Source organism: Lissotriton vulgaris, chromosome 9 (genome assembly GCF_964263255.1).
Source record: "Lissotriton vulgaris chromosome 9, aLisVul1.2, whole genome shotgun sequence".
Taxonomy (NCBI): domain Eukaryota; kingdom Metazoa; phylum Chordata; class Amphibia; order Caudata; family Salamandridae; genus Lissotriton; species Lissotriton vulgaris.
Window position 1 is genome coordinate 193,844,235 of NC_141697.1, and position 15,553 is coordinate 193,859,787.

General features: G+C 46.1%; 1 protein-coding gene across 1 annotated transcript in view; it reads right to left on the reverse strand.

Moving 5' to 3' along the window:
* The window catches only part of NID2 (nidogen 2), a 269,038-nt gene that overhangs the window by 72,326 nt on the left and 181,159 nt on the right, over positions 1 to 15,553 (reverse strand). Inside the window, exons 11-12 of the mRNA XM_086937330.1 lie at positions 13,092 to 13,235; positions 11,624 to 11,752 (exon numbers count right to left, since the gene is read on the reverse strand). Coding sequence (XP_086793456.1) covers positions 11,624 to 11,752; positions 13,092 to 13,235 — 273 coding nt within the window. The remainder of the gene's footprint in view (positions 1 to 11,623; positions 11,753 to 13,091; positions 13,236 to 15,553) is intronic.

The following is a 15,553-nucleotide window of genomic DNA, read 5'->3' on the forward strand; positions in this document are numbered from 1 at the left end:
GCTGGGTAGCATATATGCTACCCAGCTAGGTGGGAGTCCTAGCCCAATCTACAACTATACTATATATATTGGGGGGCGATTAGAACTGTGTATTGCATCTTGCTCTAGATCGCTCCTACCCTCCGCCGCACACTCGCTTGCTCACAAGCAAAGGGAACGTTATCAAACATGGGTCACACATTGGGCACTCATGGATGCATGGAGAGACTGCTACCTGCACACCAGACTATACTCATTTCACTCCATCCCACACAATCTACGGGTAAGACTAGATAGATTTCTATGCACATCGTTAGTCCCCAAAATTCAGTATGTGGATTACCTAGGCTGGGTCCTATCCAACCATGACGCCCATATATTAAGACTACACTGGAGACCCCTCCACCCCCCAGTACCCACTTGGAAGTTACCGCAGGTTTTCAAACACGACCAGGGACACAGCATACAAGAGTATTTCTCTACAAATGCGGGAACAGTGATGTCCATATTAATCGAATGGGATGCATTCAAGGTAGTAGCCCGGGGAGAGTGCATAAAACAAATACCAGGGGTAAAGAGGACACTGGAATGCGCAATAATGACACAAGCTGAACGGACACTAGCAACCCTAACAAAAAGGAGGATGCGAGCAGAGAGACTATAGTCAGGTAGCGGAAGGAAAAACAGCTTATGCAGCTGCTGCATCGTATTTACGCAAATACAACTTCAGGGCATACGCAACCAGGGTACACAAGGAGAGGGATAAAACAGGAACACTACTAGCATGGCTATCCAGACAGGATTCTGAAATCAAACCCATTACGGAAATACTTGACCACACCGGTACTCTAATGCGCTCCCAGGTAGGGATACTCCAGATATTCCAACAGTACTATACTAAAGTATACAGAAATCCAGTAGGGGCAGGGCAAGGAACAGTAAACAACTTTCTTGACCCTTTGACATTGCCACAAATAGAAGCAGCAGAGAAAACTGCACTAGACACAGAGATCCAATCTACGGACATTACCCAAGCAATCCATGCCCTGGCCCATAATGCACCAGGGCTTGATGGTTTTCCCTTGGAGTATTACGCAACCTTCTCCCCCCAACTGGTCCCCTGCCTCGTGGAGGTGTTCGCAGAAGCACTAGAAAAGGGTCAGCTCCCGGGATCCCTTAGGGAGTCAGTCTTCGTTACATTCCCAAAACCAAACCGAGACCCACAACCGCTGGCCTCATATCGTCCCATCACATTGATTTCTTCTGACTGTAAAATACTAGGGAAGATATTGGCGGACCGTTAGACGCAAATCCTGCGACCACTGGTCCATCCAGACCAATGCGGATTTGTCCCGGGGAGAAACCCTTCCCAAAGCCTACGTCGATCATTCCATGTGCAGGATCAGGCGAGGACCACGTTCCCCAGGGCAGCCTGTCTCATTTTAGATCTCGAGAAGGCGTTTGATACTCTTACATGGCCATACTTATTTATGGTCCTGCAACAAACAGGGATAGGCCCAACACTTTTAGCATACACATGCCTCTTATACACTAAACTTACCTTGCGCGTACGCATGGGACGATACATATCATCCGTGTTTCAAGTGGAGAAAGGCACAAGACAGGGCTGCCCACTCTCACCCCTACTGTTCGCCCTAGCGGTAGAGCCCCTTGCAAATGGTAACATCGGGAGTGGGACGTTTCCCCTCAGAACGTTCAGATAGGGGAACAGACCATAACATGGAGTGTGAGCCCCCCTAATACCTCGGGGTTCGCCTGTATCACTCCCCATCTGACCTGTTCGAAGGCAATCAGAGTAAAGTGCTAGCCGGAATCAGGTCAGCAGTGGGATTCTGGAAGACCCTTCCATTGGCCCCAATAGGACGTGTGGCCCTAGCAAAGATGATCATCTTGTAGCACTTTACAAACTCTTCCGGTCATCCCGGCTGAGTTTTTTTCAAGGACTTAGATTAGTTACTCAGCTCACTAATTTGGGGAGCAGGCAGACAGAATAGCACTAGCCAAGTTACAACTGCCCACCACTCAGAGAGGACTAAGCGCACCCTCCTTCGAGTCATACTTTTTGGCTGCGCAACTGCAGTGGCTATCCTATTGTACTGCGGGCAGGCACATGGGGAAGACCCATGCAGTAACAAGACCCATGCAGTAACAGATCCCATGTCCACACCAGAACTCTGCTGCGTGCTGCTGCCCAGCACTAAACTGCGACACACACACCTAATACAGGAGTCTGTGGCTCGTAAATGCATGCAGAGGATACACAGAATGTCTGTAGGGGTGCCTCTGTATTCTCCTTCACTGCCATTAGTGGGGTTGCCCAGACAAGAGGCGTACTACACGACAAATATGCTCCGCAAATGGACGGAGCACTCCCTCACCGAGATAGAATACTTCTTCGATGTCTGACAACTGCAACCGTTCCACTAGCTGTGGGAAGACTATGATCTTTTCCCCGGCCAATTTCTACTCCACAGACAAATCATAGAAAGTGTCAGAGCTCGACCCCCCCCCCCTCGATAAGAGGAACACGAAGTCCTGAAGCGGCCGGCGGTGGAACTACAATTCCCGGCATGCCGAGAATCGCGGCGCACAGGAAACGCGGGGTCAGGTGCTCGCCCGGAAATAAGAAGGCATCTGAAACCGGCGGCGGCGCCGATTATTCAGCTGAACCCGGAGACTTCGGTGTGGTAAGCCTTGGTAGCGGTAAGCCGGTCCGTTTGCTTCTCGTCCCTCATTGCTTTGGGGAGATCATTTTTGAACATAGTGAACACGCAGGCAGCGTGTTGGAAAGGACTTTTGGTAACAGTCAGTAATGCCTCAGAATTGGACACGCAGGTAGCGTGTGTTTATGAGCTTCACGTTCTCTCTCGGCTGAGAGAGGGGATACAAGGCTCAGCGAAGACTTTGTTGTCGCAGAAGTAGTGGCGAAGTGTTGCAAGTCGAATTGCTGCAGTATTCATGGTCAGAGTTATGGGACGTGCAACACGTGCATAAGAGATACTGTGACATTTTACAAAGCAAACAGCGTTAAGGAGTGATTAACTTTGTTTGCTGTCTTTTGTTTGTTTCCACAACCCTGTTTTGTTTTCTTTTCATATGCAGGAGAACTGAGAGAGGGGTACCTTAAGTAAGGGGTCCTGTGTTGTTAGGTGAGCAGTACAGAGACGGTATGCGTGATTCGTATGAATGAGCATTGTGGTCTTTAATAGCATCAGGGTTTCATGCTGGTTCCCTTTGTCTTTTTCTACAGTGAGAAAGAATCCCTGGTATCACCTCAAGTCTCTTCTCCTTGCATTTAATCCCTATTATATTCTCCCCACAGGTAGGAAGGAAAGGTTATGTAACTGCTTTGTATTTAACGAGGAGGAGCGTTAGCAGTCAGTGGGCACGGGGGGGGGACTTCTTCTAATTGTCTGTTCGTTTGTCGTTTCAGATCTCCCTCCCGGCTGTTCCCTTCCTTTCCTTCCCTGGGGGAATTGCCTTTATGGTCTGTGTATACTTCAGACGTTGGGGTGGTTCTTCGAGGGAAGGTAGAGGTCTTTCAGCACAGTTCCGAAGAGATAGAGGTGGAGCCTGACAGAAAGCTACAGCTCACTACATGATTTGACAGAGGGAGAACCAACAACACATCCAGCCCTTCACGCAATCATGCACATGGGGGCGGGTCGACACTTGGTCACTTGGCTCTATAAAGCCACATGGGAGCTTATCAATAAACCATTACATACGCTACGGGTAAAGTGCTAGAAAGAGCTAGGGCACCAGCTGCACGACAAGGAATGGGAGCAAGCGCTTGATTATCCCAAAAAGGTTTCCTGAAACGCCGCTTTAAAAACATACAGTTTTACATTTTACACAGAGCGTATCAAACGCCAGCGCGTCTCCAGCAATTTTATCCATCCACTCCGTTTTTTTTGCCCCAGATATCAAATACTGAACGCAGACTTTTACCATATGTTCTGGGCCTGCCCTAAAATAGGTCCATATTGGCACACTATCTACGAGACATTCATGGAACTCATGGGTCTTCCTAACATGGACACATGGGAGGCCTGTGCACTTGGAATCTTACGGAGACGGAAACAGCACAAAGTACTAATTCGCTTCGCTTCACTAGCAACACTATTAGCAAAAAAAGAGGCATAGCTATGCACTGGTGAGCTCCTGGGGACCCGCGATAGTAGCCTGGGTGGGAGCAGTGAACAAATGGGCAGCAGCAGAGAAGGAAACGCTCTGGGAGGAGGAGGTAAAGGAGATACATAAGCGTCTCATATCCATGGAGTGGACCCTACTGCTACATCAATTCAAACAGCAAACAAAACCAGGAAATTCCGACACCCCACCACAAACCCTGATAAACTCACAACCACAGACCCAGATCAGCAGCACACACAGTAGTTCCCACACAACTCCAAGTACGTAACAGGGCACGACAAAGCAACCACCCATATACTAGGTCAACCAGATAGACGTAGCGGCTAGCAGGTCCCGACCTGTTGACATTACTCATAAGCATAAGAATGACACGCAGTAGCCTTGAAACCCTGTCTGACTCATATACCCTGAAATTTAAGAACACTACGCCAGTTAGACTCCCCAGTTAGTAATTCAATTCCATAACCAGTAGGTAACACACTGGCAACAGAAGGGAAGGAGATATATCCACTTGTGAAGGACATGCCAAGTTGGGTGATATTGTTTATGGCAGCAATTATGCTATGTATTAGATAACTATCAACCCAGAGATGTGACCGTGGTTCCGCAGATCAGAAGCACACAAAACAATGTCAATTTACATGTACATTCATGTAATGTGTTTCTCTTAAGAAAATGTTAATAAAAATACAAGGCAAAAAAAAGTGGTTGGGTCTCAAATGGTCCTTTTATGTCCCTTTTTCTCAAATTTTTGTTCTGATGGTCATTGAGCTGGCAAAAATTCAGTGCCCTTACCCTCCTTGTCCGAAGCTAGATGTATGCCTGGAAGCACATTGTCATCGTTGACATCTTCAGATTCTATCAGACCCAGTGGTAGACAAGGCTTACTGTCCTCTTATACTTTTTATTTTATTTCCTTCATTTGAAAATTCACTTTATTCTGGAACTGGGAAGGTGAGAAGATCACATACTACTCTTGAAAATTATTCAAGCTGCAAAATTTCTCCTTCAGGTAATTAACCATTTTGTTTTACAGTGTGAACTTTAGATGACTTTACTGCTGTGCATTGCTTTTGTAGCAGTATCTTCTTCCGGTGGGGGGCTGGGCTGAAAAGTGTATGAATTTGCAAATAACTGTCAAAGTCCCTTTTGTCCCACCTTTGCTTCTTTTTATATTGAATCTCCACACAGTAACATTTTGTGGATTGTGTAAGAAAAACAGTGTGGCCGCCATGCAGATATCGTTTAGGGACACGTTAGCAATAAAATAGAGGATTGCTCCTTTTTGCCTCAGAGCGTCTGTAGGAAACTACCGCTGTATATACTATACCAAAATGAGGTATAGTGTGCACAGAGTCCAGTGGAACCCCAAAGGTAGGCAGAGGTAAAAGTAGATAGCACCCTACTCTCTATTTGTGGTAGTGTGGTCGAGCAGTAAGGCTTTATCGGAGGACAGTGTTACGCATTTGATGTATACATTCAGTCAGCAAATGATTTCACACACTCAAAGACTGAACTTCAGACAAATTGTTTTTCCATAAAAATATTCTTTTAGTTATTTTATTTTCTAGAACCAAGCAAGCTTGGCACAGGCAAGCAATAAATACTTTACAGTAGTTATGCAGTTGTAACAGTTTGGATTGCAATTGAATATGCACTTTGTTTTAATTACAGTACTGTTACTGAAAATGCAATGCTTTGGAAATACAGTACATATACTTTGTAAAGGCTTTTTAGTAAAATGACGAGTAGATTACTTTACACATTACATTTCTTACACAGTACAGTATGCCTGGATACTGCACTGGGTCATTTCCAGTAAACAGGTGAGTAAAAGCGATGTTTCTTAGGACAGTTTTAAAAGGATTTCTTAGATTTTCCAACTCCACACTTTTCACAGAAAAACAGTCAATGTTATCCTATGGAGGAAAATAGTGTTATCTGTTAACAGGTAAGTACTTTGTTGTGGCAGTTTGTATTCTGTGGTTAGACTCAGGGGTCCCCCAGGGTCGAGGTTGCACTCTTGTTCCACAGTCAGCGGCACTAGGGTCGCCGGGTGCAGAGTGCTGAGGCCCAATGTTATTCAATGGGGGATAGGGGGCCTCCGGTTGGTGGCTGCTGATTAGCAGGCCACTGGGTTGTAAGAGCAAACCTCCTGGACTTAAGCTCAAGGCAAATGGGGGTTCAAGCCAGCCCAAAAGATACACCCTCAACAGCACTGGGGAGGCTGGGTGCAAAGTGCTGTTTCGCATTGGGTGCCCTGTAGCTTTCAATGGGGAATCTCTGGTTTGCAAACACACTGCAGGCTCAGAGACAAAGGTCTTCTGGGTGTGACCACCACTTGGAGAGGTAAGTTAGGCCACTCAAGGCCGTGGGGCGTCGGGTGCAGGGTGCCTTTTAGGGTCGGATCTTCTTACCAGCTCCTGGTCGTGGTTCTGGGGACCTTCCGGTTTGAGCTGGAGGCTTGAGACAGGTCAGAGATCACCGGATCTTGGGTCAGTATCACCGGGGAGACCAGCTCTTGGTATTGAGTCACTCGAACTCAGGCTGTGGGCGTCAGGTGCAGACTTGCGGATCCTTGCAGAGCTGGAGTCTGTTGGTGAACAAATCTGGGGTTCACGGGAGACCAAGTCTTTGGGATGGAAGGCAGTCAGGTACTCCGGGTTCCTCAAGGTTACTGGCTGCAGGACTCACCGGAATTTCGCTGGAGCAGGTTCGATGTGGGGACAGGCCGGTAGGGCTGGGAACAAGTGAGTAGGCGTCGTCCTCTTGTTAGCTTCGGCACAGCTGTTCAGTCCTTCATTTGGTTTCTTGTCTGAGGAAGCAAGGCTCGGGGTGTCCCTAAATACTAGATTTAGGGGAGTTACAGGTCGGTAAAAGGTTGGGACCAATGGGTCCCTTCCCTGGGGTGGGTACACCCCCTATTATGCCATCCTCCAGTGGGAGGTGGGCATAGACCTCTCCCCGGTTGGCCGGGCCCCCCTCTGCAAGATGGCGGGGACAGAGAGTGTGGATTTAATGTGCTGAGAAGTTTGATACCAAACTTCTCAGTTTTCAGTGTAGCCATTATGGTGTTGTGAAGTTCGTAATGACAAACTCCCAGCACCATATACTCTTAATGGCAGCACTGCGCTTACAATGTCTAAGAATGGACTTAGACACTGTAGGGGTACAGGGCTCATGCACCTGTACCCTCACCACTGGTATAGTGAACCCAGCTAGAGGGGTGACTGATCTATGCCAGGGCAGTGGGTTGTATACATGGCACACAGGGATGTGTGCCATGTCGACTCTTCACTTTGTTATGCACCAAGGCACGCAGCCTGCAAAGGCAATATGAGTATAAAGGTACATGACCTCCAAGGGTGGCACAATAAGTGCTGCAGCCCTTAGAGGCCTTACCTGGCCACAGTGCCCCATTCACTAGGGGCTGACCTATGGCCAGGGATGCCAATTGGGTTTTGGTTTCAATGCAATTTTAGGGAAAGAACATAGGCCCTGGGTGCCTGATTAGCAGGAGCCCAGGGCACACTCAGTCAAAGCACATTAGACAGTTCAGCAAAAAATGGTGGCAACCATGTAGAAAGGGGGCAATTTCTCACATCTATATTATGCATAGGCTCAAAGGATGGTTTCATGGGTTGAGATAGTACTAGGTGTAGGTTCCATATTGGTGTTGGGGCTATTTGCTTGGCTTCCTCAAGCAATGTTTTGATGACTGATGTGCAGCAAATAAAATCTTACTATTATTCACCTTGTGAACAGCAGTATGGCTGGCAAATGTAGCTAGAGTGAGTCTTATGAAAGTCCCTCATATAGTAATTAGTGAGGTACCTGACTACAGGAGTGGCTTGTGCCCAGCTGTTGCTAAGCCCCTTCCTGATACACCAGACTATGAACCTACTCCATTTTGTAATGTCACACTTGCTTGTGGTAAACCTTCTGGCCTCTGAGGACCTCCTAGGCAAATTTTGGTAGACCCACTTGACCAAACTCTATATACTCAGCAGGATAAGGGAAGATGGTTCCAGACGGTATACCTGACCCATTTGTGTTTTCAACAAGTTCTTATGGTCTTCTAGCCTCATAACCATGTGTGTCTGGCCCATTAAGGTGCTATTAAGATGAGTCATTGCTACTGCTTGCATTTCTGTTGCATCTAAGATATCTATAAAATTGGGATAAAGGTATAGGCAAAATTCCATGACCAATCTATCAAAAGGGGATTCCTTCTCGTGACCGGTGATGTGGATAACTGCATGTGAAGCTTTAGCATTTTCTTCAATTGTGAAGAGAGCTATGTGTGCTGTGCACCACCTTTGGAGGATTATCTCCACTTGTTGGTGCTTTAGTTCCCACTTGTCGGAGGCATTTGCCTGTCCGCTTAGCCAGTCCGCTTCTGTGTTCTGCACCTCTGGTAGGTGTATTGTCATTAGTGTTATCCTTCTCTGAATAGCCCACTATCATACCAGATCGATCGCACATGCCCTAGTGAATCCGGGTGCAGAGGTGTTGGGTGGGTTGGTAGCCTTGCACGCTCCTCGGACGAAGGGAAGAGAGGCCACCTAGAAATAGGCTGTAAGGGGTACTTGGGGACAAGTCTAGGAGCTTTTAATTGGGGCTCGGGTCATGAGGGTCCTGGAAGCACAGAATGTTTGTGGTTGGCTGGCTCTCGGCGTTAAGGTGCTCACTGGTGTTGGCCACGACCAGCAAGGGGGACAAAAACAGGACAGCTGGGCCATTCTCTGTGCTGGCCTCTGAGGTGCAGACGTCCCTCCTCGGCTGGTCGACGGTGCTGTAGTTGCAGTACAGACTTAACTTTCAACAAGCTTTGGTTGTGGCAGGAACCGGTATTCCGGGTATCGATTCAAGATGGCTCGTGGAAGTCTTGGCGTCTTCAGGCTTGGGAGAAAGACGGATGTCCTTTAATATGCTGACCTTCTCCTGGGTGGTTACTGCTTGGTGGACCTTGTGGACAGCAGCTTATTTAAAACGGACGTCACGGTCGCAGGCTGCAGGGGAGTAGCTACTCTATTCCAAGGGAGATGTTGGCTGCTGGGCAAAAAGCTGGCAACCCTCTGGGGCTTGTGGAGAATGCACAGCTGCAAGATGAGTTGGGTCTTTGCAAGTGTCGAGTCTCTGCGCGGCATACATGGTTTGGCGCCAAATGTCTGCAGCAGTCTTCAGTTCTTGCTGGTGTTGGCTCTTCAGTGTTCTGTTCTTCTTTTCAGTCAGGATCTCGAGTCCTGTATTCAGAGAGCCCCTAAACACTAAATGTAGGGTAGTGGAGTCTAGCCAATGTGCTACCTACCCTTGGAGTAATTATGCCCCCTATATGACCACTTACTGTGGGAAGTGCGCATATCCCTGTCCCAGTTTCCTAAATAAAAAATTTCCTGGGTTGGAGCACATCAGGTAGCTCACCTTAGGGGTGTGACTGACCAGAGTATGTTCCATGCCTACTTCGCATACTAATTTCCCACTTGTCCTGGAGTCAAATGGGCCTCAGGTCAGGGGTGGCATCTCCCAGGTCAGGGGGATGCTGGGATCGCATATCAAAGGTGGCATGGCTTTGAAGCCTCTGGCCTTGATATGCTGATTGCTAGCCATCCTGTTTGGAGGTGTATGCACCTCCTGCCAAAGCAGGCATTGTTCCAGACTTCTGAGAGCAGGCTCTCCCCTCCTGGGGGCTCAGAAACGCGTCTGTGGTGGCAGGCTGGGCTGGACCAGTTAGCCAGCACGCTAGTGGACTAGTAGGATTCATGGGGTACCTCCAAGGTAACCACTAGGTGCATGCATTAATAAGTCCATCACTGGAATCAGTGTGAGTTTTTAGTATGAGCTGTTTGATACTAAACATCCTTGGTTTAGTGAAGCCACCATGGAGCAGGGGAACTCTTATTGACCAGTGTCTGGTATATATACCAGAGATGGCTTCCCTGTTCACTGGCTATGCCAAATAATATACTTGGACATCACAGGGGCACATAATTACTATAGCAAATATGTCCTCACATGTAATATAATGCACCCTGCCTTAGGGCTGCAATGCCTGGTGTAGGGGTGAGTTACATATATTGCATGCAGTGTCTGTAGGCATGGCACACAGGAGGTGTGCCATGTTCGGTTGTGTCTTCACTTTTGTCTGCACCATGTCACGCAGTCTGCAATGGCAGTCTGCATGAGTGTGGTGGGGGGTCCCTTCGGGTGCCACACTACATGCTGCAGCCCTTATGGACTCTTTAGTACCCGTGCCCTTGGTACTAGCGGTACCATTTACTAGGGGCTTACATGGGTACTAAAGGTATTGCCAATTGGGCGAACAATTGCACAGTTTTAGGGAAAGGGATCTGGCAATGGGGACCTGGATAGCAAGAACCCAGATCACTTCTGTCAAAATTGCATCAATTACGAGGCAAAACGTGGGGAGACAATGTCAAAAAGGTGCACTTTCCTACAATTACTAAGCTGAATTATGTTCAATATCCATTCATTGGAGGTGATCTTCTTCTACCCCTGAGTGAAACCTCCGATCCTGCCATCTATAGGTGTTTTAAGTAGGAGGATCCCTGTAGGCAACTCGCTTGCTGGAGGAACCATGGGGTGATTCCTCTTGCTCTGGATCGCCCACGGAATGTAAGCCTGTTTACAGAAAAGCACTACCACTGCAATATTGTGCTTGATATGCCACGTTGTGGTGTGAAGGTGCTGTGCAATGTGAACCGTTGTCAGCCTCCATTTGTGGGCATTCTCTTCCTGGGTGTAATTCCTCCTCAAAGAGGACTCCTCAGTCAGAAATATGCCTTTCACAGGGAAGAGTCTCTTCGGCAACACAGTGGATGAAGGGGACAAATGCATAAAGGGGACAAAGAGTGCAAAGGTATTGGGCCTTTGCTAACTTTGCAAAGCCCCAATGCCTTTGCACTCTCATTGTACCCTTTCTGCATTGCAGTGCATCATCCACTGTGTTGCCGAAGAGACTCTTCCCTGTGAAACACTATTTCTGACTGAGGCTTTCACATACTATTTAAAGCCTGACACTCTTAGCCACGCAGGTCTTCTCAGAGTTGTGGCTGTACGCACCTTCCTGCTGGCTATGTCTGAAGCATCATGTGAGGACTTTGGGCAGGTGTTGGCAATGTTTTGCCTTCCTGAATGACATTCTACACTCTTCCTGGATTGCTCATGGAGATGATTCACAGGTCCTCTGCTTCATCTAATTGTAGATTGGCATATAGGTTTAGGGCCGTGTTGGAGTTGGCAATGCTCCACTTTGTTGCTGCTTGTCATATAGAATAATGCACAGTATGTAAATTCAGAAAAGATCCACAGTGCAAACCACAGCCAGTTTGCATAAAATGTGAAAAAGCAATTACTTTATGTCAACACTTTACTGTTCATACAACAAAGCCCGGCTTTAAAATAAATGTTTATACATTCATTCATGATTAGAAGTAACATAACTCACCAACACAAGAATGCCCATCTGTGTGTAGCTGGTAGCCTGGTTGGCAATTACATCGGTATCTTCCTGGTAAGTTCTGACACAAAGAGTTTGGACCACATCTGTCTAGTCCCAATGCACATTCATCTAGGTCTACCAAGAAAGAAAAAAGCTGATAAAGTTTGTTTAAAGCCTTCTGACCAAAATCAGAATTTACTTGTAGTTCTGGACTCAAACACAAAAACATTACTGGTGGGCTGGGACTAAATCATGGAGCTAAAAATAGATATGATGAAGACGCAGTGTTAAAATGAAAACTGACTGTGCTCTCGTACATATATAATGGATGTATAAGCTAATAAGAATCATGAGTCCTATTTTGGGATCCGAGAACTGTTAAAAAATAAAGAAAATAAATCAGAGCCTGGTCATAGATCAGGCGATGTGGCCAACCTCTGCTGCATACATCATACGGTGGTGCACAAGGGAAGCTGGCTGCAAGGTCTAATCAAAGTGGAAAGGCTAATGTGATATGTACTCACATGTAAGGTTATTTACATTTGTAACGACGTCTGGTTCCATTAAGGGTGCAGTCCTGAAAGTGGCACTCGCTGGTGGAGTTACGGTTAGCATGGTTGTTCGGGGAGTTATGGATTGTGCTTCGAACCTTATCTTTTGAATTTCAGTGGGGTTTTTTTCTCGATTTTTATCCCCAACATTAATAGGACTTGAGGTGTTGAAAACAAAGCTAACATGGCTTCACTTTAACTTTTGATATATAACTATATCAGGGCCACTGGAATTATGCACTTCGGTGGCCACTTATTTTTCAAAATAATAAATTTGACGCATTTGCCACAATCCATGATCTGCTGCATAATTTGGAGACTAAAACTATTTCTAGCATTGCAACACGTTTTGCTGTGCAGTGGAAGGCCCTGTGCAAGACTTGACTGGTCATCTTTAAGAGGCTTATTGCCATATTTTGGTGTTAAAGTGGAGCAAATGAGGTGAAACCTTTGTTAAGGCAATGTTAAGATGGGTACAAATGACAAAAAAAGTAATCAATAAATGTGTAGCATTATTTGCCTTTTCTTACTGCATAATTTAGTTAACACTCCCACATAATTTATTAATTTCCATCTGTGTAATTCCAGTGACCCTGCTGTCTGTGTAGTGTGTCTCTCTTTTCCCTTTGGCCATGTCGGGACACTTGATGGATGGACCACGCAAAAGGTCCTGTAATGTATCGATGTATCATTCATTTACTTTCTTTAAATATTTTAGAAGATATTTCAATAGTCTGTGATCTACAAAAGTATACATCCAAGCATTTTTAAAAAAAATAATAAACTCATGCAGAAATATGAAAATCATATGCAGGTGGAACAGAGATATATTGCTTCTTGCCTTGATTTGGTACTTAGTAAATATTGCTTACAATGTTGAAGGAAACAAAATAGGGAAATGGGTGAACTCATGGATTGCTTACCTGTGCACTGATACCCGTTACCCGAATATCCAGGACGACAAACACATCGGAAGGTACCGTCACCATGGGAGATGCACTGTGCCACATCAGGAGCAGCACAGTTATTGCGTCTATCTTCACAGGGATTTGTTGGTGGGGGGGTCACTGAAAGCAGATGTTATAATTTTACTACACCTGGAAGGTGAAAGTTTAAAATGGTATTCAATTAAATCATTAAGCTTAGCAGTCAACGAGCTATCACACCCTCAAAGCCACATGACAGTGTCTTTGGGACTAGCATCAATTCATCATAAATGTCCTATGCACTCTGAGGCACATCTTTTACAGTTAGCACATGCTTGAAAAGTAAGATATTGTGATATTTGTATTAGTGATTTTTCTTATGTCTACAACAGTGTCATTGTTGTAAGAAAGTGGCTCTATATATACTGGACCAAAGTAAGGTACAGTGTGTATAGAGGCCCCAGTCCCCAGAGGTATAACAGAGGCTAAAGTCAGATATGACCTTACTCTCTAAAGTGGTAGCTTGGTCGAGCAGTAAGGCAGTATCAGAGGACAGTGTAAAGCATTTGTTGTACACACTCAGTCAGCAAAAGGTTTCACACACTCAACTGAACTCTAGGCCAATTTTTTTTATATCAAACAATATAATTGTTTTATTTTAGAACCAACAGGTATCAAAATATACTTCTCAATATAAGTGACTTCAGGTAAATACTTTGCAGAAAGGCAATAGACTTTATAAGTACAATAGCTACAGGGTGCAATAGGCAACACAATTCTACACACAATTTAACATTGAGCTCAACGAGTTTTTCTACATAAATGCAGTTAATTACTTTAAGGATTACTTTTCTAACCACAGGGCTGGATCCTGGATTCAGTCCTGGGACCTAAGCTGGGGAGAGGAGTTGGCCTAACGGCTAGGGCGGTCGACCTCGTATCTGGGGAATTGGGTTTGAGTCATGGCAATGACGCTGAACATCCTGTGATTCTGGGCAAATCACTATCTCCCTGTGCCTAACAATAAAGCAAATGCTTCCTCATGTAATGCAAAAAAAATAAATAAATAAATAAAACAGTTAGGTAAAAGCGTATTGGTTACAGTTGTGATTCAGTGTAAAACTAGCAATGTTATCCTGTGGAAGGAAATTCAAGTCACAGATAAAATACATTCTTGTTACGTTTGAAATCCAGTACTGGACTCCTAGGTTCAGCACTGGGACCTCTACCGAAGACAGGTAAGTAGGAATATGCTACTTACCAGTATGCATCTGTTCTTGGCATGAAGGGCTGCTGACATTCATATCTGTGCATAGATCGTCGCCTAGTGTTGGGTCCGGATGATTGCACATTGTTGTCCTGGAAGAGTCTTCGAGGTATCACGAGATAGGTGGCTCCTCCCCTGGACTACAGTGCGCATGGGCATCCTCTCCATCCCCAGATTGTTTTTCGCCATTGTGGCAGAGATGGAGTGTAATACTGAAAATGATGACCATGCCTGAAAATGCTTCTGAGAGCTGCAGCTGCGACAGGCACTGGGGAGGAGGGTGGGCGATATGAATGTCAGCAGCCCTTCATGCCAAGAACAGATGCATACTGGTAAGTAGCATATTCCGTTCGAGGCATGAGGGCTGCTGAATTCATATCTGTGCATAGAATAAATAGCAGTCCCCTCCTTACTGGCGGGTGCCCGTGCCAGCTGCAGCAGTCTGAAAGAGTTCTGAGAACAGCCTGACCTACAGCAGCTTGCTGTTTGGCGTGTACATCTACGCAGTAGTGTTTGGTAAATGTATGTATGGTGGTCCATGTGGCTGCTCTACATATGTCTTCTAGAGGAATATTACCCAGGAAAGCCATGGAAGCCCCTAACTTGCGTGTGGAATGCGCTTTTGGGGGAACTGTTAATGTGCGCTTAGCTTTGTGATAACAGATCTGGATACATTTAACAATCCACCTGGCTATACCTGACTTTGAGATAGGGTTGCCTTTATGTTGTGGAGAGAATGCAACAAAGAGTTGCTTAGTCTTCCGAAAGTCTTTTGTCCTGTCGATGTAATACAGGAGAGCTCGTTTGACATCCAAGGTGTGCAGTGCTCTGTCTGCGACCGAATCTGGGTTAGGAAAGAAAACTGGCAGTTCGATATTTTGGTTAAGGTGAAACTGCGAAACCACCTTTGGCAGGAATTTTGGGTTGGTGCGAAGCACCACTCTGTTTGCATGAATTTGCAGGTAAGGTTCCTGAATCGTGAGAGCTTGCAGTTCACGGACCCTCCGCAGCGATGTAATAGCCACTAGGAAGGCCACCTTCCAGGTGAGGAACTGTACTTCACAGGAATGGAGCGGCTCAAAAGGCAGCCCCATGAGTCAAGTGAGAACGACATTTAAGTTCCAGACTGGTGAAGGGGGGTGTCTGGGAGGGATCACCCTTTTAAGTCCTTCTAGGAAGGCTTTAATGGCTG